The following is a 26980-nucleotide window of genomic DNA, read 5'->3' as shown; positions in this document are numbered from 1 at the left end:
AAGTTTAAGCATATGCCTTGCTGATAAACTCATCTATGCAGCAAGAGTTGCACATCATGATGGCTTTGCAGAATTGGTGGACAGAAAATGTTCCGATAGTATTGTACAAAATGGGTTCACAGTAGGTTAAAGCCATGGCAGTCAGGGAGTAGCATAGAGAAGAAATACTTCAGTCCATAATATGTAAAACAGCTAAGTTAGTGAAGAGTTCATTATGGAGAAAAGTAAGGAAAAACTGTCACGACTCTCATGTGATTTCTCCCAGGTAAAAAATTCTGTTACATGCCTTAAATCATCAGCTATTAAATACAGTTAATTGTGAGAAATACACTCCTTAGTTATGATCTTGTTGTTTTATGTACCACTTAGGAGTTGCAACATTAAAATTCCAAAATTATAGAAGTATACACATAAAAAGTGGTTTAGAAATCTAACTTCTCATTGTTCCTGTCCTGTAGGATTGTAAGAAGTGAAGAAATCTAATAAATACTGCATTGCTAAAATGCAGGCTTTTTAAAAATTATCAATATGCTCTAAAGAAGAGAAAACTAAATTTAACGTAAGGATGAAAGTATCTACTGGAGGGTTCTTTAGTATGACAAAGAATTTTCCACCTAGGACTCAAGGGAACACATGACAGACTAAACAGAATATGGAAATTCTGATAAAAATACGTCAATAGGAACCTATGATTCATTAAAACTCAGTAGTTACTCTGTGGTTTGAATCAGATTTGCTGCCTCAGAGGAATAGTGATGCTATTTCCCCTGAAATATTTTCCTTCTTAATCTTCTAGCTATAACCCAGCTGATAGGTGATCCTCGTCCTGCTGCATCCTGCAGGAAGCCATGACTATGAGAGAAAACCCTTCCTTCTCTCTGCTGCCCAGGAAGGAGGTCTTGGCACTTCTGTCAGTAGAGCCAAATCCACCAGTATGAGACCTGTTGGACTCTACACCAAGTTAGGAAATCCAAACTTGGGCTCTTGTTCACTTTGTGGGTCTTCAATGTAAGGCAAACAAAAACATCAATTGATCTTTTGAGACTTTCAGTCTGGGTATCAGAAGTATTGTCAGGATCTGCTGCTTCCTGTTCATCTCAACCACTCACAGGACATGAATAATTAGTTTTACCTTCCTCTATGCCAGAAAGATAACTATTGTAATCTCACTGTCCACAGAGACATTTATATTCTGGTGGAGTTATTCTCTCTTTTTCCATTTAAACTAAAGCGTAGCAGTTCACAGTGGAGATGATCATCTGCACATGCAGAGTTAGTATTCAATTCTGTAATATATTCATCTATTAATTAAAAGATTAGGAACTTCCTCAGTTTTTAATTACTGATGAGCAGATCTGGAACAATAGTGAAAATAGTTCCTCATAAACAAGTTATATTTAATCTGGTTGGAATGCAATTGTTCCTGTTCTCCTTTTCTCGCTTCTTTCGCATATGCCCTTGAACTATTTTTTAGGGGAAAGAAATGTCATTGCTACGAAAAAAATGCAGTATCATTGTGTGATATGTGTGGGGAAAGATTGCTTTTATATGGAGAATGGCATTGTTCTCATAGCTAAAAAACCACAAAGCAAAACAAAAACCCAAACCACCAAAGCAAAACCAAAAACAAGACAACAAAACAAAACAAAATTCCCCCCAAAAGCCCCCAAACCAAAACAAAACCAAAGTAAAACAAAAAAACCCCCCGAAACCAACCAAATAAAAATCAAACAAATAAAAACCCCTCCCCAAAAAAAACAAAACACAAAAAATACCAAACCAAAACAAACACACCACAAAAAATCCCACCAAGAAAATTCCAAAATATAGGGAAAAAAATAACAAGCTCAGAAAGAGAAGAAGCACAAGATCACTAATTTCATGCACTGATCTGGATAAGCTGGATCGATGGGCTGAGGCCAATGGTGTGAGGTTCAACAAGGCCCAGGGCTGGGTCCTGCCCTTGGGTCACAACAGCCCCAGGCAGGGCCACAGGCTGGGACAGAGTAGCTGGAAAGGACCTGGGGGTGCTGGTGACAGCAGCAGAACATGAGCCAGGGTGTGCCCAGGGGGCCAAGAAGGCCAATGGCATCCTGGCCTGGATCAGCAATGGTGTGGCCAGCAGGAGCAGGGCAGGGATTGTCCCCCTGTGCTGGGCACTGGTGAGGCCACACCTCGAGTGCTGTGTCCAGTTCTGGACCCTCACTGCAAGAAAGACACTGAGGTGCTGGAGTGAGTCCAGAGAAGGGGAATGGGGCTGGGGAAGGGTCTGGAGCAGCAGTCCTGTGAGGAGCAGCTGAGGGAGCTGGGGGTGAAAAGGAGAAAAGGAGGCTCAGGGGAGACCTTATCACTCTCCACAACCGCCTGAAAGAAGGTGGTAGGCAGGTGGGGGTCACTCTCCTAGGTTAACTAGTTACAGAAGAGGAAATGGCCTTAAGTTGTGCTGTGGAGGTTTAGATTGGATAATAGGAAAAAATTCTTCATGGAAAGGGTTGTCAAACATTGGAACAGGTTGCCCATTAGGGAGATGAAATTCACACCTCTGAGGATATTAAAGGACATACAGATGTGGCCCTCGGGGTTAAGTGGTGGACTTGGCAGTGCCGGGTTAGTTGTTTCAATGATCTTTTCCAACCTAAGTGATTTCACGACTCTGTGACTCTAAGAGCAGGGGCCAAGATTACACTGACAGTTATCTAAGAATTCAAATCAATTTTTGAGTTATTTTTTTCAGCAGCGGTGTCTCATGGAATACTGCTTGCCAATCAGAGAGTGGAGGTCACTAAGAACATACCAGAACTGTTTGAAAAGCAGATAGCGTCAGTCAAGGAATTAGATTTAATGTAGTCTACAGCATATTCCTGCTCTTAATGAATTAGGAACATAAATTTCACTAAGTATCCAAAATGCATTCTACCTATTTATGAACTGACCTTGTGCCGAATATGCTTCTGGATCAAAAAAATATATACAAATTGTACCTTTTGAAAGATATCACTAGTCTGTATTTTTAGTGTTCTTGGGAATGTTTGGTCTCTGAACCAACACAATAAAATGTGGGATTTGCCTTCTGTCCCCGAAAGACCTTTTTTGCAGCATTATCATCAGTAAATGCCTCTGCCTCAAAATTGACTCGCATAGATGAATCAGCATGAATAATGCTGCCTTGATGAAAAGTGCTTTTTGCATCCACTAGCAAAGGGGAAACATTTTAAAATTTTCATAAAAAGAAAAAAAATAGTTTTCCACCAATATAAAGATAATAGAAAAAACATCTAGAAAAAGAAAAAGTGAGGTAAGAAAACTGAATCCTTTTAATTTAAATGATCTCTTGTACAGTAGAAAGAAAGGGAAGACAAAGCCTATTTTTTACCTGCTTTCAAATCATCTAAAAATTATTCAGGTAATGTGAAGAAAAAAAATAGGCCTTTTAATCAGAATGACTTTTTTTTTTTTTTTTTTTTTTTTTTGAGAATTAAAGTGTTCCTTATTCTGGGCTGATGCAATCAGAGATCTAGAATATAATTTTCACTGATTGCAAGAACTGCTCCTTGCTCTATACATGCTACATCAGAAAAGTCTTTTTGACATGCTGGGAGAGGTTTGGAAATACTTTACATGAAAGAATACTTTTAGTTGTAAATATTAAATAATGGCATTTTCATCTACATAAGCCACTATAAAAGACAACATGAATGCCTTTAAAAATACCCTAACCTGAAATAAGTCTACAGATAATCCATGTTAAATAAGGAGTCAAGAAAGGAAAGTAAATAGAATCTTACCAGAGAAGTGGGTCCTCAGGGACCTCAGCCAGGGCAGGTGGTTTAAACTTTCTCTCCTATTGCCTGCATTTACAACTCTTGTGTTGAATGCCTGACTTCTGAAGTATTTGGATATTCTTATGTTCCTCTCACCAGATCCCCTTTTCTTAAACACATGACCAACATAAGTAATTTAAAAAGGGATTAGATTTTTAAATAAAAATCATGATTGCTGTAGTTGCACAAGCACCTTTCCAAAAATCTATTTGAAATGTGTGAAATAGATTCAACTTCTTAATTTAAATGAAGATGAGAAGAGAAAAATTCTTCCAATTTTCATGTTCCTGTCAGGTGATGGAAGAAGCAACATCAGGACAACTGCTAGACAAATGCAGGGGACAGTTTCACAGACTTTGTGGAACTGCCATTGACTTCACTCTATATGCAATATGCATATATGCACTCCATATGCAATACAAATGCTATAAATAGCACATGATTAAATTTGGAGGTATGTGCCAAACATGTTAGAAAGCTTTCCATCTCACATTACAGAAATGTTGAATTTAGAAAGGAACTTACAGACAGAAACTAGGTGAAAATAAAAAACACTTCTACTTCAAATTTTGATGAAATGGACCAATATATCACCCAGTTGATATTTTCTTAATTCTTTAGCTCCTTTACAAAACAACATTAACAGAATTATAAAATATCATCCATATTTCACTTTGAGTAGAGAATGAAGTTTTGCTGTCCTCCACTAGGATTCTTCCAAGTATTAAACCCTAAATCCAAACACGATTAATTAAGATACAACAAAATATTTCCTTCTGGAAAGAGGTCTTGTCTACTCTGTAAGGACAAGCCAGTCCAAAAGCCAAAAGTTTTGGTTAAAAGACCTACCTACTGCATCAAGCAGACAGTTGGAAGATCATTGCTAAAGAAAGTCTTACACACAGGACAAACAAGTAGGTGGACAGTTGCTTCTCAAAAGGAAGTGACAAAGCTGGACACAGAACCAGGCTTTCTGACCTGCCAGCTAACGAGCCTTATCTGACAGATCCTTGTGTCTAGGCTTGTGTCTTTCTATTATTTTATTCCAATATTGTTTACCAACACAATTAACTTGAAGTGTCTCAGCCTGAGTGACATAGTGATCTGAGAAGGTATTTAGATATTCATCTACTTTTCAAACAAATAAGACCGAGTTGCTTGCTAAGAGGAGTTGAGTGCCTCTGACAAACATCATATAGAACATACATTTGAATCTTACAAATTTGGGCAATAAATTTTGGCTCCCACAACTCTTTCCACTCTTCTGCTTTATCTGTTTTCCTATCACAAGCTGCATTTTACCCTTCTATCTGCTGGCAGAGTGCCACATGCTCCCCACTCAGAGGTTATTATTCCATCCTCTTCAAACCCCGAAAGTGCTTCCTGGGTCCTCCTTTCATCTCATAAGGAAAAGAAAGGAGTGAGGCAAGAACTGCTGGTGGAGTCAAGCTCTTCAGTACTGCAGCACAGAGCAGAGGCTTTCTCAGAACAACCTGTAACTAAGTGAGCTGACTCTCTAGATGCTGCAGTATCCATACAGGCAGCTTGGCAACGAATCTGTGATCTACACTTGAGAACCTCAGACACTGGGGTGAGTATATAGAAGAATTCCTGCAGTAGTGTTGAGTCACAGTTCAAACAGTAGCTAGCAATTCTGTACTGTTATGGCCAAATTTCAGTTTTTAGTCTGCTGAATTTGCTAAATTCAGGGAACGTTTTGCTGAACACTTTGCACCCACATTTTTCTGAACACGCTCTTGTTTTTTATATAATTAAGCACACCACTGTTATTACTGCTCCCTGTACACATAACCATGACAGCTGAAAATTAGAGTACTACTTTTTAATATGCAGCAAAGAAATGGAAGTGGGACTAATGTCTTGTTAGTGTAAATCATCAGACGGAGCTTACATTGACAATATTAGGTTTATTTTATCAATTTTATTTTGTTAGCTTTATGTAATCTTTTGAAAAACTACTGTTCTACTGCAGTGTAAAATCAATTGATGAAGCCTCTGTTGATAATATTGATTTTGTTTCACAGTACAGTTGGTTAGAGGTGTAGTATCTCAGTTACAAAACCCCAGAAGATTCATAAGGCTCATGTCTAGTCTACTTATTCCACAGATGTCAGAAGTATATGCAGGAGTATAGCCACAGAAAGCAAAATTTAATCTCTCTTTGTGTATCATGTCACTGCAAACCTAATTGGACCCATCAGACAGTAAAAGAAATAGAGCTTTCTCCTCTCTGCATACTGATTTTGATCTGATTAGCAGAGCAAAAATACCATTAATTCACAGGACTTGGTTAATAAGAAACCAAGAGACTGATCTTCTGGCATACCTGTACTTTATCCACAAGAAAACTCTCTGTATAGCATAGCTAGAACCAAGACAAAGGTACTTCTTGGGACATTGTTATTACCTAGCAGCATGATCATACATAATTAATTTCTTCCTCAATCAACAGAACTATACAAAGTAGTTCTTATAAATCTTTAGTCAAGCGTAAAGAAGATACTACCTGTAATTACCCTTCCAATTTTACACAAATTCATTACAAAATTCTAAGCACCACAAGAATTTAAACTCCTAGTGCAGCAAATATTTTGCAGTAAAACACAGCTGCAGACTGATCAATTATTCAGTTCTTTTCTGTGGTTAATTCTAGGGCCATAAACTATTTCAGATTGGAAGTTTCCTTGGAAGAGCATCTTATCCAGCCTTCACCTCTATGCAGGGTCATCTCTAAGAACAAATCAGGTTGCTTAGAGCTGTATTCCATTGGATATCGAAAAACCTCAAAAAATAAGATTGCACAAGCTCTCACGGCAATCTCTTTCACGACTTTACTGTTGCTATTGTGGACCTTTGCTAATACAGAGAGATATATTTCCTCCTGGTGGAATGTCGACGGCTTGACTTAATGATGGCAAGGGTCTTTTCCAACCTTAACAATTCTATGATTCTGTGACATGCAGCCTGAAACCTCCTTACAGGTATGGGAAGGATGCTCTGAGGTCCTTCTGAAACCCACCACGCTCCAGCTAGCTCAGATTACTCAATTTCTATTTACAATGCAAGAGCTCCAGCTTCCTGGCAGTCTGGAGATCCTCTGCCGAACTTGTTACAATACGTCATCCACAGGGAAGATGGGAGGGCAGGGAAAACACAGTATCATGTGTGCAGTTTAATGAAGAGGGCTGTGCTCCTGCTGAGAGTCCCCAGTGCTACAGAATTCTATAATCCAGCAGCATCAAGGGTGAATATAGTATGCATATTATTAAAGATCATACAACACGTATGCATATACATGTGCTTTATATAGAGTAATTTAAGTTAACCATCAGATACAATTAATTTTAGCTGTTAAAAAGATATAATGAATTGAAGAGAGCTAAGGAATCCAGTTCCACTTGAACCTAAAGGACTTTCGTAACCACTGAAAGGCAACCCATACCAGATGAGGCTCATCCAGCACCATACTCAGCAGATCCCTTGATTTTGCTATTTCAGATGATAAAAGCAACTATTTCCCAGCTGTCAGCAGCCTTGCACTAATCTCTGTACATTGCTGTCCCAAGATCAACAGTGCCATGAAATGTCCTGGGGCACCAGTACCACCAAAGCATCTGCACACCAGGTTTGTTCCAGTTGCTGCCTCCATGAAAACAGGGAATACAAAAATGTATCTGTGTCATTCACAGTTCACACAAACCATCATTCCATACCCCAATGACAGAGAAGCTTCATAGAAAAACCAAAGAAAGCTGTACTTAAAAATTATAGTAATTTTAAAATGACTAGCTGTGACCTTTTTTTCTGTGCCATTTCCTATTTAAGATCCAGTCACTGCAAATGCAGAGATCCAATGAATATCAGAACAATGACAGGAGGAGGAATGTAATTAGCTAATTACTGAAAATGAAGCAGACTAAATCAGCAACTCCTAGTATCCATCCAAGGGGGATGATTAGTGCTGTTAGTTCCAGTTAATTCCTGCCACTGTGGAATTTGGCCTTTAAGAAGGAAAAACATAAGGCACAACAATCATGCTTAGCTTACAGTGAAGTGCCAAACTAAATTGAATCACACACTCACACTAAGAAGTCTTGAAAGCCAGAAAGGAAAGAAAAAAATGAAAACAAAGCAAAACACAAGAATGCAAAATTACTGTTTTCTAGGAAGAATGAGATTTTCCAGTTTACTAGCTGCCCTTTTCACAGGTACTGGCAGACACTTTTTTTTTTTCTTTTTCTTTTTTTTTTCCTTTTTTTTTTTCTTTTTTTTTTTCTTTTTTTTTTTTTTAAAGCATGGAAACAGTTAAGTGACTTTTATTCTATGGGAAATCTTTGGGAATTTTGCTGGAAATTCATTGCTATTTAAATAGTCCCTTAATATGCTGTGATATCAAGGCATCATTTTAAGATACAAGAATGATATTTATTCCTATGCAACAAGCTAGCACAAAACCTACACACTGTTTTGCTACTCCTAACTTCTACAAAACCCAGTTTTACTGTTAGGATTGTCATTTAGCATTTCTCTACAGCAAAGATCTGGGGAGAAACACTACTTAAAAAACCGAAAAAAGTTACCCAACTTTTTTGTTAAGCTAAGTATAACCTGCCCACTGAATTCCCTAATTTAAAATAACATTAAAATAACACTGCAAAGTTGTTAAGTTATGCAATATTGCAATTAAAAGCCCAGTGTAAAGAAAGGCAAAAATCAGATACAACTGTAATTTTGTGCTGCAGCTTTTAATAAACTTATTTGCAAGCATATGTTGTTTTTTCACAGATGTTCTGAGAGTTTAGGGTAAGAAACAAGAAACCTCAAGAAGCAAGAGGAAAGCTGAAGAATCACAGTTTTGTTCTATAACCCTGGTGCAAGTTGTGGACACTCTTCTCTTGTTTGTCAGTGCTGTGGGGAAGACAACACTATTCACTTACTTGCCAAAAGCACATTCCCAGGAACCACAAGGATGATCTCTCCTTATCCATTGTAACATGAAGTTACATTCATAGAAAGGAATAGTAAAAAGAGGGGAGACACTTCAATATTTAAGGCTATTTTAAGAGGGGAAAAAATTTATAATAAGCTCCTACCCTGGTTTTTTTTCTCTCTTATGTAATCCTACCCTAGCTGCTATTCCAACTTTATTTACCTCTTTTTGTGAAAAAGGCCTCACCTCGGCCTACACTGCAAGAATAGGTGATATGTGTACAAACAAGATTAACTAGTCCTGAAGACATGACATACTGCTGCAAAAAGCAGGAGGTTTCTTAAGCCTGCAAGTGCATCCTCCACCTAATGTTATTCCTCCTCCTTCCTTCCTCAAAAACTCTCTAGGGAACCCAAAGAACGTTAATGTTCCTCACAAATATTATATTATATTTTTATGACAAGGTTATTTTTATAACAAGAAGAAAGGGACATATGCACTCATCTAACACCAGTGTTTCAGATATTCCACCACAAATTAGACATTACTGAAATATCAAAATGATTTTTTTCTCCTATTTTTGAAGAGCTTTAGGCAATATTCTCCTTATCAGAGTCAAATGTAGATGCTTCCTTTCTACATGTTAATTCTCATGATTTTTTCTCTATGCGGACTCAACAGTTCACAGATGATGTTCAGTGTCCAATGTAACCAAGCACAGGTAGCCCTGCACACAATTAATGAGGGTTTCTGAGTGGTTGGACTCTAATAACATTTCCAAGTCCTTTGTCATAATTAACTACATGTGTTACAGGCACATGGGTACAAAATGTGATTTGAGAACAGGCAGCTGCCACTAGTAATTAGTTGCTACTAGAGAGAGATATTTTTAGCCATGAGATAAACTGATGGTAGCATTTGAAGCTGAATGATTTTAAATGTGGACCCCTCTTTAGGGGGTAAATAATATAGTCCTGTCTTTCAGTCTTTATTTTTCCAAGTTAACTATTTTGCAATAGTCCTATTTGTGTGTGCAGGAATCACTCTCATAGAAGATGCAGAACTGAGATCTTAAGCTGAAAATTAAGATTTTCACTTGCAAGTGATTTCAGTTCTGGAAGCTCCTGACAACTGCAAGGAGCATAAATACAAAGAACTGAGTTTCTTCTGAACACATTCTTGCACATGGTAAAAGCAAGCATGCTATTTTCATGCACATAAGCAGCATACTGGCATGGAAGCCAAATCACAAAAATTACTTATGACTCCCCTCTTTGAAGAACACAGAAATAATTTTGAAAGGACATGGAAAAGTACAGATTTGTGCCAAAGCCTGTTAAGAGAATGAAAGAGACAAAACCAAAATGATTAGTATCACATGCAGCTCATTTACTTCAGTCATATGCTGCAAAATCTTGGCTTGGGTTCAAGGGAAATGCCTGGCTTTTAGAAAATAAACTATTTAAGATTTCTAATGCAGAACACTACAAAGGACAATTAAATTACAGTCCAGATAATTAACAGTAGGAGGAATGGCAGCAAGCATTACACAGTGTTCTCTGACAAATATAAACAAATGAGAAAATGGATTAGTGAGCAGAACTCGCTACTGAGAAAACTAATTACGTGTCTTTTTCCTAAGCTATGGTTATGAAGCACAGATTCCCGCCCCCATAAATAACAGGATAAAACAAAGAAATTCTTGCCAGTCTGTTCTAAAGATTTTTCCTGATCTAATGTATTGCCCCAGGAGACCTTTTGCTGCCTGGCACATTGGGGTCTATGTTGTGCTTTTTCAAACATGAAAACATACATATTTGTACAATATTTTGAGAAAAGAAGACAACTTTTAAAAGCACTATAAGAAATGAACAATCAAATATTGTCAGAGATTTAAAAAATCATACAAACGCCTCAGCAAGTTGTTTATAAGGTACTGTGTCACTGATTATAAAATAGCTTTTGCTTATGAAAAATTATGCCCAGAAATGCTTATAAAATATCAAATTTAAAGAAGTACAGCCTCTTTCTCCATAGGAAGGATTAATCACCAACAAGACATGGTGGCATGGGCGCTAGGATCAAGTGGACCCTCTACAGACAGCACCAAGCTGAGTGGTGCTTTTGACACACCTGAAGTATGGGATACCATCCAGTTGCACCTGGACAGGCTTGGCAGGAGGTTCTAAGGGAATCTCATGAAGTTCAATAAGGTGTCCTGGACATGGAACAGGGAAATTCCAATAAATACAGGCTGGGCAGTGAATGGATTGAGAGCAGCCTTGCCAAGAAGGACTTGGGGGTGCTGGTGGGTGAGAGGCTGGACATGATCCAGCCATGGGCACCCACAGCCCAGAGAGCCAAACATGTCCTGGGCTGCATCCAGAGAAGTGTGGCCAGCAGGTCCCATCTGGGGCCACCAGTGAGGATTTGGATCTGTTGAAGCAAGTATAGATGAGGGAAAATTATCAGGGCTCTCGAGCACCTGTTCATGAGGAAAGGCTGAGAGAACTGGGGTTGTTCAGCCTGGAGAAAAGAAAGCTCTGGGGTGATCTTTTTGCACCTTCCAGGACTGAAAGGGGAGTCTACAAGAAGGCTGGAAAGGAAGTGTTTACAAGGTCATGTAGTGATAGGACAAGGGAGAATAGCTTTAAATTGAAAAATGGAAGTTTTAGGTTAGATATATGAAGCAAATTCTTTACTTTGGAAAGAGGATGGTGAGGTACTGGAACAGGTTGCCCAGAAAAGCTGTGGATGTACCATCCCTGAAAGTGTTCAAAACAAAACCAGGCTGGATGAAGCTTTGAGCAACCTTGCCTTGTTGATGGTATCCCTCTCCATGGCAGAGATGTTGAAAGTGGATGATCTTTAAGGTCTCTTCCCAAACTCTCAACCCAAAACATTCCATGATTCTATAAACATCTTTGGAAGCTATACGTCATCTACAGAAGATTTTAAACCTATCACTCTGAAACAGGCATTACCGACCTTCAAAGGACTGGAAAATATAACCTCACGCCGAGCCAAATTGGTATGTATTTGTAAAAATATAGCATCAGCACCATTTCCTGGACAAGTATAGATTTCCTAGAATATTCTGGATTCTGCTGCAAAGGTTTTCCAAAAAACATCCATGATTAAAAAAAATTCAGACATTCATTTTGTCTCCATAAAGATATCAGATCAAATAAGCAACATACCTCTATTTTATTCCCCTAAAATGGATGCAAGCATCTATATATACACAGAGTGATTAGGATTTATTGTTTCATTTGAAATTTCTGCCTTGATGGCTATGATTTTCCTCAAACAATTTCTGAAAAATTAACAAAGCTAACAAAAGTAATATATTCACCCCTTTGAGCTCTAAACTTTCCTGATAGATAATTATTACCATCCATCCTAGTATTACTTCTGAAAAAAACTTTCTTTTCATCATACAGGGAAACTCAGAATGTAAACAAAGGCACCTGGTTCTAATTTTTTTAAAAAGTGCCCTAATATTAACTACTGGCATCATCTCAGCAATGGCATCCAGCTAAAGGAGGCTTCTACATGCATAACAATGATTCATTGGTTCATGTATGTCTCCTTAATATCATTTGTGTTATTCATAATCTGCCCAAAGTGGTCTGGTGGTCATCAATTCACAGCACACTGGTTCTTACAAAAATTCTGAAAAGCAATTACTAAACTGAAATTAATCTCACATCCATTGGCTGTTCTTGTTGTCAAAGACCTCCTTTTTTTTTTCAGCTGATAAAGTGTGATTCAGACATCAAAAGTATAAGCATCAATTTTACCAAATATATGTCCATTTCTTTCTCTGTTTAATAGAACATATATTTCCATAGTGGAAAATTTTAGATGGAACTTTTGTTTTAGAGATGCATTTTAGTACAGAATAAAGCATCTTCTGAAGATAGATATTTCTGGCTACCAGTCATGGAGCCATGGTAGACTACTAACTTCAGACAGATGCCTAAATTTTAGCTTATTGAGACCTTAAGTTTCTGATTCCACTTCTACATTACCCCCCTTTCCCCCAGTTTCTAATCTTACACCTGTATCTCCGTCTAACAAAACTTGTTTGTAAACTTGGCTGTTTTCACTTTGGGGGAACACTGAGAGCCAACTGTGAAAATCTGTCCCTTTGTGTAACAGTTACTTACAACTTCAGCACAGATTAGATGAGAAATTGCTACTCTATACTTTTCTCAAGGCTCTTTTGGTTGAATCACTCAAAAGTGAACATCATCAGGTTTGGAAGTTCTGTCTATAAATTTACTAGATTTAGAAATTTGAGTGAAATCTCATCATGGGTCCAGGAAACAATTCAGTTGTGTAAGAGAAAATTCTTCTGATGTAATAGTTAGAAGTCAACTTTGATATAAGGTGGCTGTTGACTTAATCATAATAGTGACAGCACTAATGGATACGTTGGATTTCCAGGTGATTTGGTTCTAGATGAAGTACAGTCAATAACTCGAATTAAGACTTCCAAGGACATTAAAAGCTATTAAATGTATTTTGTTTCTCCCTAACCTACTCAAAAGCCAACTATAAAATCTCTTTCAGAAACAGAAAACAGAGCCTATTAATCTCCTAAATGCTAAAAGTCTGGCAGCCCTTGAGATACAATTTGGGTTACCAAGGGGATAAATCACAGTGATCATACATTAGTTCTCTCAGTCTTGGAAATGATTGCCATAGAGGAAGATTTTATCTATTATTAAAAGCTATATGTGAGCAAAAACTATTAAAGAGACAACTACATTTAAAACCTTTGTACTGAAAAAATCCATAAGATATTCACAAAACACCCCCCTGTATTACTTAGGTTTGTAGTCGTAGTCACTGACACAAAACAATTGAAAATATACCAATGGATGTTTTATGTGGATAAAAATTTTTAAAATAAAAGAAACTTCCAGCACTTAAAATTCCATTCTAAACAGGCCATGTTTGTAACTACACTAAAGAAGATATTCCAATATCACTGGATTTAACTGCATGCTTCCAAGAAAAATATCATAGTAGAAGGTGAGTACCACTTTTGAAAACTTGAGTTCTCAATTTTGGTCTGTTGAAAGTTACATTTGGGCAACTCACTAACTCAGTCTTTCTTCTACATGATCAGAAAAAAAATCTGTAAGGAAATGAGTTCTCTTGGAATACAGGATCCCATTTTCTAAGACTTTATGTACACAAGGGGAAAAAAAATTACTTTTTCATTCAGCAATTTTTCTGCATTGGTCTGTAAATTAGGGGAAACCACTGAGTACTCTGCATGTTCTCACTTTATTACATAGAAGTAAATCAGGTAAAAAACCAAAGGTCAAATAAAAAACTCCCCAAACTTAAAAATGCAAGGACTGTCATGCTGTACCCCTGTGCCACTTCTTCATGTCTGAGACCCATGGTGTGGTAGCATACTGTGTGCTGACAACTCTGCTTTGCACAGTGATTGAACTGAGACAAAATTGTTTAAAATGAATGTATGAAGGTTCATCATTGTCAACACGGACAGCCCCTAGCATCTTACCAGAATATATTTAAAACACAACCGTCTCCTAATCCACACTTAACTCAGTCTTTCCTGAATATCTTCCACTCTAAAAGAAGATGTATAAATTCATTTCTTATTTTATACCCAGAGAAGGAAAGTCATGCAATATTATTTCATTTCCTAACTGGCAACACAAAATAAAAAGTATCACAGGACTAGGTCCCAAGGGCTGTGTAATGGTCAGAGTGAACCCCACAGTTTATACAAAGGAAGAAGAAAAAAAGACACGAAGAGCTCAAGAGAGAACCGTCATTGAAAGTCAGGTGGGAGACAGCAGTGCTCCTATTTTTGCACAGGGAAAAAAGGGCTTTCTAAGTCAAGGGTACTCAACTTATTTGTCCAAGATGCCCCACAAGAGTTTTTATTTCTAGACAAATACACTAGGCTAGTGTATTAGTGTATTTGTGTACTAGTTGGGCTAATCATGTAAACTACTACTTTTCCCTCATTTTCCTTCCTTACTTCCTTCTGTGAGAATGTATTTTATATCTGTGTTCCTTCCACAGACCCTGTCTGATTGTCCTACAGGACACCACTAGCCCAAACAGGAATGACTAAGAACCCCTGCATTGGAGCCACGAATTTCTAAAGGAATTCAGATAGAAATAGTCTTTGATATCTGACACTTCAAAAGAAGAAAAAAATTTTATAATTTAGCAAAAGAAACCTAGTATGTTATCTATCAGACAGTACAGAATAAAAAATCTACCTCAGCAATATTTAAAAATGGGAATCAAAGTGCAAGTATTACCAGAAGATTTCCTGGAATCCATCCAGGTCCTAATTTCACCACAGTGAAACAAGAAGACTGCAGTCCTGCCCTGCCTTACCTTCAACCTCTGCTGTGATCACTTGAGAACTAATATCACACAGCTCTTAAAAATCCTTGTTGTAAGAGACAGGCAGGCAAATTTCCCAGGACCCCATTGTTTTCAAAGGATTAAGATTGATTTGTATATAACAGGCCTGAGCACTAAAATGGCCACGACTGAATAAGTTTGCACTTGTCCAGCTAGGAAATACAGCTTCATAAAAAGCAGGGAAGCTTTTCCTGGGAGAAGACAAAGAACTGATTGTTTTTGTAGATAATACACCTTTATGTATGGCCAGTCTTGCTGGGTCAAATGAAAAACATTATAGCTAGTTGGTATCCTCTCTAATAGTGTTTATTAAATATTTAGGGAAAACTGCAACAAGCTGGACACATATGATAGATACTTTTTAATATGCCTCCTATCTCCAACCGCACACAGCTCTCAAGTTTCCTGAGCCAGAAGTAGTTTCTGTTACTATAAATACTCTCAGTGAGTATCTCTTAACATAAGTTTGCCCATACTTCTCTTAATTCATGCAAACTTTTACCAAGAACTTCCATTGCTTATCTATATGCATGGGACTGACAAAATTTATGAAGAATTCCAGGTTTTCTTCTTTCTATCCATTTAAAACTACAGGCTCATTCTTCTCATGCAGACTGGATATTATGATGGCTGGTTAAAACAGCATATTTCTTAAGAGTGCCTTAGCCTTCCAACTAGAGCAAGAAAAAAAAAAATCTAGCTCTAAATATATGTAAATTTAATCTCCAGAGCTGAAGCCTAATTAAGACTTATGTACAAATGACTTCTATCATTGCTTCTTCCACTTAGCTTTAAGGTTGCTGTTTCTGCACAATCATAATGGCATTTATAATCTTCAGCACAGAGGCATTTGTCCTGGACTATCTGACTCTTCTGTAAGATCTTTTCATCCTTCACTCTGCTAATTACAATCTTGCTTCAGGTTTGACATTCATTTTTACAAGAATCCCCATATGTGCTTCCATCACATCTTTCTTTTGGTTTTCTCTCCTTCTCTAATTAGCACAATACTATCACTGCTATCCCAGCTATGCTGGCTATTCCAGCATTTCCATTTCCCAGCCAAAGCCATTAACCCCCTCTGCCATTATGTGATCTTTTTAATGACTTTCTGCCTTGATAGGTTCCATACTACCTGCATCAGAAAAAAGAAATGTTTACACTCAGCAGCTGTTTAGTGAGCTTCTTTGTCTACCAGATACATCATGTCCAAAGACCAAACTGGTTTCCTACTAATCACTTTTGCTTCTTTTGTGATTCTGCTACATGCCACCAGCTCTACCTTATGGGATGCAGCTAGCTACTGACACTATTTTGAGCCCCTCGATAAATTAAACTGCCATAACCAGAGTGCTATGAAAAGAAAGCATTATTAGTATCTGAGAGATGGACAATCTGAAAGGGAGTTAGTCTAAATAAGAGCAGAAAAAATGTTGTCTCATGAAGCAAGAGAAGCAAGACAAATACCTGAATCCTTTAGGTACTCTATACAAGACTACCACCATATTCAAAGTATCGTACAAGCATAGCGTTGGGGAAGTAGCAATTGTTAGCATTCAGAAAGGTCCAAGTGCCACTTATCTGCCCAATTCCACAGAAGCTTTCTAAGTCAAACCATGAATGATGATGAGTGTGTATCCTGTTCTCTTGTTACAGGTTTCGTTAGCACATTTACATCTCATAAATAATGGGCCTGCTTACACATTTTTTTCTCATGTAAAATGTTTCTCAATGGAAGATTGTGCATTTTGGACAAAATTAATTGTGTTTGTGGAAAAAACCCAAAGCTTTATGAAAAACTAAAGTACTAGTCTTGCCTTTGTTTTCTGGAGTAAAAACTTACATTATTTGTCGTCTTCTATTTCCTTTAGTTCCTCTATGTAGTATAATAGGATTATTTCTTTACCTGTTGTCAGTTTGAACTTCTTTCTCCATATGAAGTATCTCCAGTGCAGTAAATAATGAAATAGTCCCATTTCCCTTGGAAATACTTCTCTAGGCATATGCAAAAGCTGTATAAACTGTTTTTCCTTGGATGGTTAGTAGGAATCCCTTTGTTTCCTCATATACCCAGATCATGCCTTTTTTCAGTGGTTGTTAACTAAATAACTTATACTTTTTAAAGTACTTTCTTATTCTTATTCTTGTTCTTGAAGTGTCCAGTTTCATATCATTAATTTAAATTCCAATTCTTTAACCTGACACTTGAAAGCTAGTAGGGCTTTTTTTTTTTTTAATGCATGATATACAGATCCTCTTCTACACTGGTAACATGTTCCAACTTCCCATCATTTGCAATCATTATTAGCATATACCTACTATGTATTAAGTTTACTAACTTTACACAATGCATTTTAATTCTGATGCCCTCTCCTGTCAAAACAACTTGTCATTAGTTCCTGACCCACTCTTCTTTCCAGTATTGAAGTCAGTGGTCGCCAGGAAATTACCTTGATTCATTTTGTTCATACAGTAGAAGAATCTTACATTTATACCCAGCCAGCTGAGATGCTCTCACACTCTAGCTCTCACCTTTTTTTTTTTTCTCAGTATATTAGATATAGCATCACTTTTAGCATACATGTTGCTGTATCATGTGTGATCGTATCCACTGAAATCTAGAAATCCTAATCACAGAATTCTCTGAAGAAATTGCACCTGAAGTAAATTGAACTAATGGCTGTTAAGAAGTCTTGTAGGATGACTAGAATTTGAATAACTTTTGGAGAAGAGGTCAGAAATAAGCAGTTCCAAAGTATTTCAGGACATTGCAGAAAGTACATGTCCTAATTTTAGGTGAACATAGAATTCTGAGACATTACATTTCCAGATGTTTTTTTATTTAGCTCAGCTCATTCTGGAATGCTTCATTAAGATCAACAAATACAGGCCTTGGTAGTCAGGGTCACAAACCGAACCATCTGTAAAGGAAAACCAGAAACCCCTATGAGAGTTTACTTCATATTTGTTTTTGCAGAGTGGGCTTTATTTCCAAATAAAATAAAACAAAGTCAATAGTATCTAATCTATATGGGGCAACAATGCCCACTGAGTATCATTCTTGCTGTCACAAGAGAAAAAGTGATTTCCTGTGGCAGACCTAAATTCCTTTTTCATTTTGTAAATACACATAAATAATAAGCTGATGTCCAGAAAAGTAAGAACTTTATACATATATATATAGCTACCATCATAGATAGAGAGATACCATAATAATTTTAGAGTAAACAAGTCAGCAAATTACACCATTGACAATTTCCATCTAAGTTGACTGAATTCATTGAGGTAAAATGCTCTGTATTTTCAAACTGCAATTATTGAATAAATGAAGTCATAACGGGTAAAAACTGGAGAAGGAATTTGTTTATGAAGAGCAAGTAATAAAACAATCTGGGTTAAACCAGAAAATACAAAGACGATTGCAAAAGAACAATATGCTTATTCAGGAAAGATTGAAGAAGATTACCCTTCAACTACACTGAAAAGAAGTTGAAAAAGCAGTTTCTCTAAAAGAAAAATGCAACCAATAAACCAACTGCTTTTACTTATCTGACCAAGAAACAGCAATGTAAATACAGAGCTAAATTCTCCAGACATGCTGTTTTGTTTGATACCGTAATTTGACATGTAAAATCTGCATGCATTGCCCATTAAATATGTAAGCTACTACAAACATCCCCATGTGACACAGAGACCCTGATGGCTCTGTGCTCTTACAAAATGCACCTAAGCTTACTCCCTGAACAAAATGCAAATTGACTAGCATTAAACAAAAATTAGTTCCTTTTGTGTGACCCCCATATCCTCTCTCAGTCACTCGTGTCCCTTTCCCCCAGGATAATTTCAGAACGACTTCAAGATGTTCTAACATAGCACAGGGAAACAGCTTGCACTGAGCAGCAGGAGAGGGCAAAAGTGAGCTTTAAATATTATCTCTACACTGCCATTTTCGTGGTATTTACACCATGGCACCTGTCCAAGGCTCTGGTCCTGTGATTTCAAAGCAACAACTGCACAGCAAGAGTACAACATTTTGCTCTAATCTACAACATGAACCTTATTAAAATTCAGCAAAGAAACTGTATCAGTTTCTTTTTTTTTTTCTTTTAGATTCACTACAACTTTATAGCTGCTATAAATTTGCTGCTAAAGTGGTTCATGGGACCTCGCAGCACGTTGATTTCACTTTTAGGAATACTGTCAACATTAATTTGATTTTAGAAATAGTCTTAGTTTTGCTTATTAAAAGGATAACTTAATAAGTTACATTGACAGTTTAAAGTATACTGTCAGATTTCTCTGAACTCTGTTGAGCTTGTAAAATTAAAATAGCTGGTTTTTCAAATTTAGTCCAATGCTTCTGATCCAAATCCCTGTCACAGCAAAATAATTCCTTTCATTATTTCTTTCCCACCCTGAATCCTCTCTTGAAAAAAAATAAAACAAAAAATCTTGATATTCAGATACACATGTATGAAACACTCTCCTATCTTCTCTTTCCTTTTCTCATCACCAACTTTTAGGGAGCCTACGTAACATTTATATGATATTTGCATGTGTGCAAGTGCTGGTCCATGAAAGTTCTTCCACTGGTATATGCTTCATGACAGTCACAACTGGTGAATTGCAGATCACTATGTGGAAGGCAAAGGCAGCTGAAAAAATGGTATACCAGAAGACAGTCTGGTCACAGGTTAGGGGGACCTGCAATTACTCAAAGTGTGGCAGTTTGATGACTTGTTGGCCTAAAACATGGCAGGATGCATTTCCCTGGAGTCCAATGAAGAAAACTGCCTAAGACACACTATATAAAAGTGTTCAGTGCAGGATCTTACACTAGCTAAGTTTCTGTTAAAAAATTCTCACATAAGCTTCAACCTAAACAGTGGGATAAGCCTTATTTGGAATCTCAATTATGCTAAATGACAACTTTTCTTTCCAAATAATATATGCCTTTGAATACAGATGTATCATTTTGCAAATAACGAGTGTTTTTCAAGGAATATTTAAAGTCCAGCAATGTGAAGTAAACATTGGAGGGTTCTGTAAGGCACAGGACTTCAAAAAAGAGTGAAATCCTTGACCCAAGACTCTACAGAAGACCTTCAAAAACTGTTGGAATATTGAGAAAAATAGTGGAACTTAATGCTGGTTAGAGTTGCAGAACTGACATTTAACTCACATTTCCTCTCCAAACTATTTGAAGCTAAGAAATTTGCAATCACTTCGGTGTGCATCTTAGAGCAAGCATGCTGGCCCAGGACATGGGGCGGCCTAGACAGGGTGCTGAACTTAAGAGTCATCATCCTTTTTTGAGTTGCATTTAAAGACAGTGATTAAGACTCACAAGATGGGCACTTTTTAATAGTAATAAAATTGTAATATCTCATAAATATTTGAATAGCCAGTGCTGCATTTTAAATAAATAGCTTATGAATTTTAAAAATACAATCACTGGCCAACGAGACACTGGCCTGTCTGACAAAGTGTACAGCAAGTGCTCTTTGCACTGAAATTTGAACTGAGTTGCTTTTTACATTGTCAAGGTCTTTGGCACTGAAGATTGAACCCTGGCTCCATACAGGAATTGCAGTTAGTTTTACAAGATGTGTGTGTATTGTTTATAATGGATGCATCTATATTTTTACACATCAAATACTGTCCAAGGCGGCATTTCACACAAAAAAATACAATGAGTGAAGTTCTGGGTTTTCCAGGACTGTAGTGTCACACCTTTTAGAACTTCCATAGTGTGTTTTGTAGTGTGCAAAGAAATAATACCAATCCTCACATGTAGTATCTCATTTTTCTCACTGTCTTTGGTGCCCTAACTCATAAACTCTTGGTCCCATTTTCACCCAGATTCTTGGTGCTTTCTCTTACATCCTGCCTCACAGTATGAGCACGGGCAGTCAAACTTCAAATAGCACCACATATTTTATCTTTCCAACCTCTGCTTGTATTTTCCTTTACTCTGATGCCTTTAACATTTAAGCTATAGTAGTTATCTGCATTTTCTTGTATTATATAGATTAATTAAATTATCAGTATATACTAAAGTTCAGAGAAAAGACAAACTGTCTTGTCTCCTTTTAGGTAAGCAGTATCTCCCCTTCCTACTGTTCATTACCACTTGAATGGCTGAAAGTGAATTATTCAACAATTTCTTTCTTGGCTACCTACCTAAGATGATGGAAAACTGTAACTGAATTGGATCCCTGGGTGTGACTTTAACATAAACAGAAAAAAAGTACAGGAAACAGAATACAGAATAAACAGGGTAAGGTAAAGAGAGGACTAATAATCCCCAAATTCAGGAAATATACAATTTCTGAAATTAACTAAGACTCCTTTAAAGCCAAACTGAGATTAAAAACTACTGGTGGTTCTCTGGTAGATCAGGATACAATAGTTCTCTCTGTACTATAATAAGCTCGCCTTTGACTGTATAAATTTTCAATATCTGTTGTTGACAACTCCAGATGCTATGAAAATAAGGGTAAAAAACAATTAAGCAAAAATAATTATTAATAAATTTCACAAGTATTTCTGGGAAATAAAGTATACCAAATATGACTTGCACATAAGTGGAAGTACTCTCAATGAATATTTAAGAAGGACCATATGAAATAATACTGCAGTATGAAAATAGGATCCTGCCCCAAAACTTTCAGGCTCTTCAATGATTTATATTGTGTAGAAATAAGCAAAAGAGGGGAAACAAAATAGTTCAGGCAAACCATATCCAACTACAACTGGATAACATTTACCTTTTGAAGGGCATCTTAAAATGGAACAAAAGATTCCCAGAATTTCCCCTTGTTTCAGCTAACAGGAAAAGTTCAGAAACAGATTGCATTCAGAAAGTGGTAATGTGCTACCACTAACAAATATAGCACTTGAACTATGAACTTCTTTCAATTCCAGTGGTAAACACTGTGGAAAGATGTTTGGCTCAGAAGGAAAAGAAGCAAATGTTACAGTGCTCCTAGCAAGCTCTTTCTGGCCATTTGAAAATGATGTTATAGCAAGGACTTAGATGAAGCCCCATCCTCCCTGACTTGAAAAATGTAAGAAGACAGTTCAAGAATAAGACACTATTGCCTCCAAGCAAGAAAAAAACTCAAATAAAGAAAAGACTTGCAGGGCATCCCAGTATGTAAACAGCACCTACCTCAATCTGATCATCCTTCCTAGTTCATCTGTGATAAAGACACTGTGAATTTTATTATTAAATAATGACTCTGCTTCCTTGAGCGCCCATGCTGACTTTAAACCAACTTGTAATCTTCACTGGTAAGCATATGAGAATCCTATTCTGACAGAATCTGCAAGATCCAACAGGCTTCAAGTTGAAGACAAAGTATCTTGAAAGCACTATTAAACAGGAAAATTAACCTAGAAGAATATGTACAAAATTGTAACAGGAAAAATTTGATTGGATTGATTGTGTGTCTAGATAGGGAATTTCAGTGAGTTAACATCATTACTATTTACATACTTCTGCATTTTATTGTCAATCAAGAATAGCAGAGCAGCATCATTCCATGTATTTCTTCATATAAGTGATTGGCAAAGTAATTCAGTTCTTATTTTTGTCATTCAAAACACATTTTAAAGTTGCATTTCCAGTCTTCTAAGTTTTCAAAACTGTGAGGTTTTCAATAATATTTTATTTCATGTATGCTGAACATCAGCTATCACATGATGCCACCAAATAGTTTGTCACTGCTTTTGAGGGAAGTGTTATAACTTCATGCAAGTATTATAACCTCATATTTCTACTCAGATTTAACATCAAATCACACTCGCTATGATTAATTTGATTTTATATTCTATCCTACATAAATTGCCTTTCATAAATTAATAAATGAATAAATGAAATGGAAATGGATATTGCAAGTGCACTATTCATTTTAGAAAGTTATTTGCATAATCAATAAAAAGAACATGTAGAATATAATATTGACACAAGTTACATATATAGACAATGCCTATTAAGAACAATTCTGCTGTGGATATAACTTAGGAGACAGGGCAATGGTGCTCTATTTCCAATTGTGGGCATAAGAATAGCTTTCTGAGATCCCTTACTGATTTTATTGAAGGTCTCAGAGGTGCAAAACTCAAAGGATTTACTAGCAAGCTTAACTGCAAAACAATGCTCCAACACAGAACACTCAATCTAAAAAGCACAGACAGCTGTAAGTGAGTTGTTGCAATTTGAGTTAATTTGGCATTGATAAGGCCTTTTGAGAACTGGCATTAGAAACTTAGTGAAAACAACAAACATACAAACAAACAAAAACCAAACCAAACCAAAACAAACAAACAAACAAAAAACAACCAACCACCAACACAAATAAAAATGCAGTGCTGGTTGGGATAAAACCCATTTCTATAAAAACGTAATCTGAAGTCTTGTCTCTAACCCTACATCCTAGCACATGACTCTTCACAAAACAGGAAGGTGTCTTCCATGCCCTGAGCCTATGTTTCCTCTTCCCTAAGGAACATAGAGATCTTGGGGTTTTTTTCAATCATTTGGGTTGCAAGATTTTTCAGGCAAGAACTTTCAAATCCTGTTTGGACTCTGATGTCAATGCCATGCAAAGAACAACAAGCAAAATACATTTTGCTAGGACTGGGAAGAATACAGCTACTACATCCCATTTGTGCCAGTGATGAACACATCTAGATCAGTGGACAACTTTGAGCTAAGCACATATTTGTGACATGGAGAGGCAAAAAATATACTGGTGTCAAACTAATCACTTGAGAAATCTGCTGTAATGGTTACTTGGTGATTAAAAGAAGAACTGTACTTATTACACTAAAAACTGTAATATGAACACAATTTTATTGTTCCATTATAAAAAATTAGGTTATGTCAATGCAATCTCCAGCATTAAGTTACTAAAATGAAGCCAGCATATTATTGAAGTTATATATATATATACATATATATATAAATCACATTATATTCATGTGATATATAGTTACTTAGTATTTACCACTGTTATACTAATAACAATAGTAAGAACCTAAGCTTAAAAAGCTTAAGAGGCAAAAAGTCTATGTTCTAGTTGCTAGGGGGACAGAACATCAAATTGAGATACAAGGGCTGAAGCCTAATGAGATAGAGTGTAGAGAACCCTGGGAAATTCTCCATTTTACCCTATTAAGAAAATTATCAATTTATTTTCTGTTTAAATCATGTTAGATGAACAGTTCAGAAATGAACAAAGATTTTCTGAGACTTAAAGCTTCCCATCATTAAACAAATTTTAAATTACTTGTATTCATGAAAAAAAGACAAACAAAAACCCTGGAGTTTAAGGCTCTTACAAATGTCTCACAAAGGAAACACTGCTCAAAGTCCTCATGCACTCCATGAAGACCTTAAGCTTCAGCTCCACATTACTAAGGGTCTTGCTGTTCTTCCCTCTCCTTTCAGTATCACCCTATCATCCAAGAATGAGAGGATGTAAGCATTAGTGAATCTATCCTAAATCCAGCCATGTCCTAGGGTTCATGGGCACAGGAAGAGAACTGCAAGGGAAGGGATTGTCCTGCTCTGCTCTCCATTCCCCTGGCCTACAGGAATTTTGGCTTTGGGGGTAATGATGCCTTAGTATTTTAGCCTCATATTTTTCCAATTCCGTACTGCTTTAGTGTATAACTCTAAAACTACATAGAGGGCTAGCTACTGTCTTCACATTTTGTTCAGACAAGACAATACCCCTAGGCCTGAAGCTCAAGGACACCTTACTGTCTCAGGGTTCAAAAGTATAAACAAAAGTGAGTTGGGGATGGGGAGCAACCTTAATGACTTCATTACCTGCAGCTGTAATTGGAGGATTAACCCTGATATGTAAATGGACCAAACTTATGTCTGTCTGAAAACATCATGACCATTGTCTAGCTTGGGTGTAGCCTCTCTGAGGTTTCTGTCTGCCCAAGGTGTACCTATTGAAGGCCTTTAATAAATGCTCACTTTTACTCTCCTAACCTTGTCTAACCTCTGTTCTAGGTAGCCACTCCAAGGCATCATGCACTGGGCAGCTTCATCTCAAGTCCTGTGTGTGGTTTTGGGCACCATAATGCAAAAAGGACACAAAGGTAATATATAAAGCATCCAAAGAAAGGACACAAGGGTAGCGAGAGGCCTTGAAGGGAAGCGTATGAGGAGCAGCAGAGGTCATTTGGCCTGTTCAGCCTGGAGGAGACTGAGGGGAGACCTCACTGCAGTTACAACTTCTCTGAGAGTGGAAGAGGAGGGGCAGTCACTGATCTCTTCTCTGAGTGACCAGTGACAGGGCCTGAGGGAATGACATGAAGCTCTGTCAGGGGACGTTTAGGTTGAATATTAGGAAAAGGTTTTTCACCCAGACGGTGGTTGGATGTTGGAAAAGGCTCCCCAGAGAGGTGGTCACAGCACCAAGTCTGCCAGAATTCAAGTTTTTGATAGGACTCTCATGCACATGGAGTGATTGTTGTGTCGCTCCTGTGCAGGGCCAGGAGTGGGGTCCCTCCCAACTCAGGATATGTTATGATTCTATGGAATAAGTTTTGGCTATCATTTATTTTTGATGAGCGCTTGTGGAAAAGGAAACCTATTCCCTGGCACCTCATTTTTCTCCACTGGGCATCTTTCTACTGTCTCTAAGGTATAGGCAAGGAATGAGGGGATTTGTATGCCTGGGTAACACTATCTCTTTGCACCAGTTTCCTTCCACAGGAGATGATGGAAGATGTTTCAGGTTATCAGGATGACAGAGTAAAAAATTATGCCATCTGTTATGCATCCACTATTATAGCTCCTACATGAATTCATAATTTTTTAAGGGCAGACACCAGATCCTAAAACTGGTATTTCAAGGTACTTTGAAATAACATCTATCACTTTCAACAGTCTACATATTATACAGACATTTATAGCTCACTGCACAGATATTAATAGGTGTCAATCTGTATTATTTCCAAAAGGAATTTAATTAATGATAAAGAACTGTACTTCAATACCTTAAAAATACCGTTTGCACTCTAATATTCAAGACAGAAAAACTGTGCAAAAAAAAATTAACTACTATTTCATTCCTATGCTCTCTCTCTAAATATATGAGTTATGACACTCAATGCAAATCTGAAGTTGTGTAAGTAAATGCCATCAAAACTACTACAATTTGCTTAGTTCATGGAAATATTTTTCAGCTTACCCAAATCTGTAGCTTAATTCTTTTTTCATTTTTGAAAACCGTTTTTACTTTGAAATCGATCCCAACCGTGCTTACAAATGCAGATGTAAAGGAATCATCAGCATATCGGAACAAAAAGGAGGTTTTCCCAACACTGCTGTTGCCGATAATGAGCAGTTTGAACATGTAATCAAAGTTCTGGTCAGATGTATCTTTCTGGCCATATCTGGAATCTTGAACGGATGCCATCTGTAATTCAAAATAAAAAAAGAAATATCTTATTGTCTCTTTTATCATAAAAAATGCAATAATTTAGATTTTATTGGAGTTTTTCATACCAGGTATCAATGAAGATCAAGAAGAATATCTTCTTGAAAGATTAGTCATGTGTATGCTTCAATGTGAACTTTAAGAAATTCACAGAGTTCTAATTATTTTTTGTGATTCTTGTATCTAGTAGTAGTTCTGGTAGCAATAGAGGATGTAAAAATGACTGGTGACTGGTACCAAAACAAAAAATAATAATTCTAAAACTCCAGTTCTTGAGTATATCATTTAAAAAAATTGTTTTCAGAAACTGT

The 26980-nt window shown here is 36.9% G+C and overlaps 1 protein-coding gene across 2 annotated transcripts in view; it reads right to left on the bottom strand.

Moving 5' to 3' along the window:
• Positions 1-26980, bottom strand: part of RAB3C (RAB3C, member RAS oncogene family) — a 128384-nt gene that overhangs the window by 91678 nt on the left and 9726 nt on the right. For both annotated transcript variants that reach the window (XM_066181182.1, XM_066181183.1), the window contains exon 2: positions 26421-26648. In XM_066181182.1, coding sequence (XP_066037279.1) covers positions 26421-26648 — 228 coding nt within the window. The remainder of the gene's footprint in view (positions 1-26420; positions 26649-26980) is intronic.

The sequence above is a fragment of the Chamaea fasciata genome, unplaced genomic scaffold (assembly GCF_029207755.1).
Source record: "Chamaea fasciata isolate MVZ Bird 193981 ecotype frontalis unplaced genomic scaffold, bChaFas1.0.hap1 SCAF_4, whole genome shotgun sequence".
In the NCBI taxonomy this organism is placed as follows: Eukaryota; Metazoa; Chordata; class Aves; order Passeriformes; family Sylviidae; genus Chamaea; species Chamaea fasciata.
This window is presented reverse-complemented; position numbering and strand designations above follow the sequence as displayed.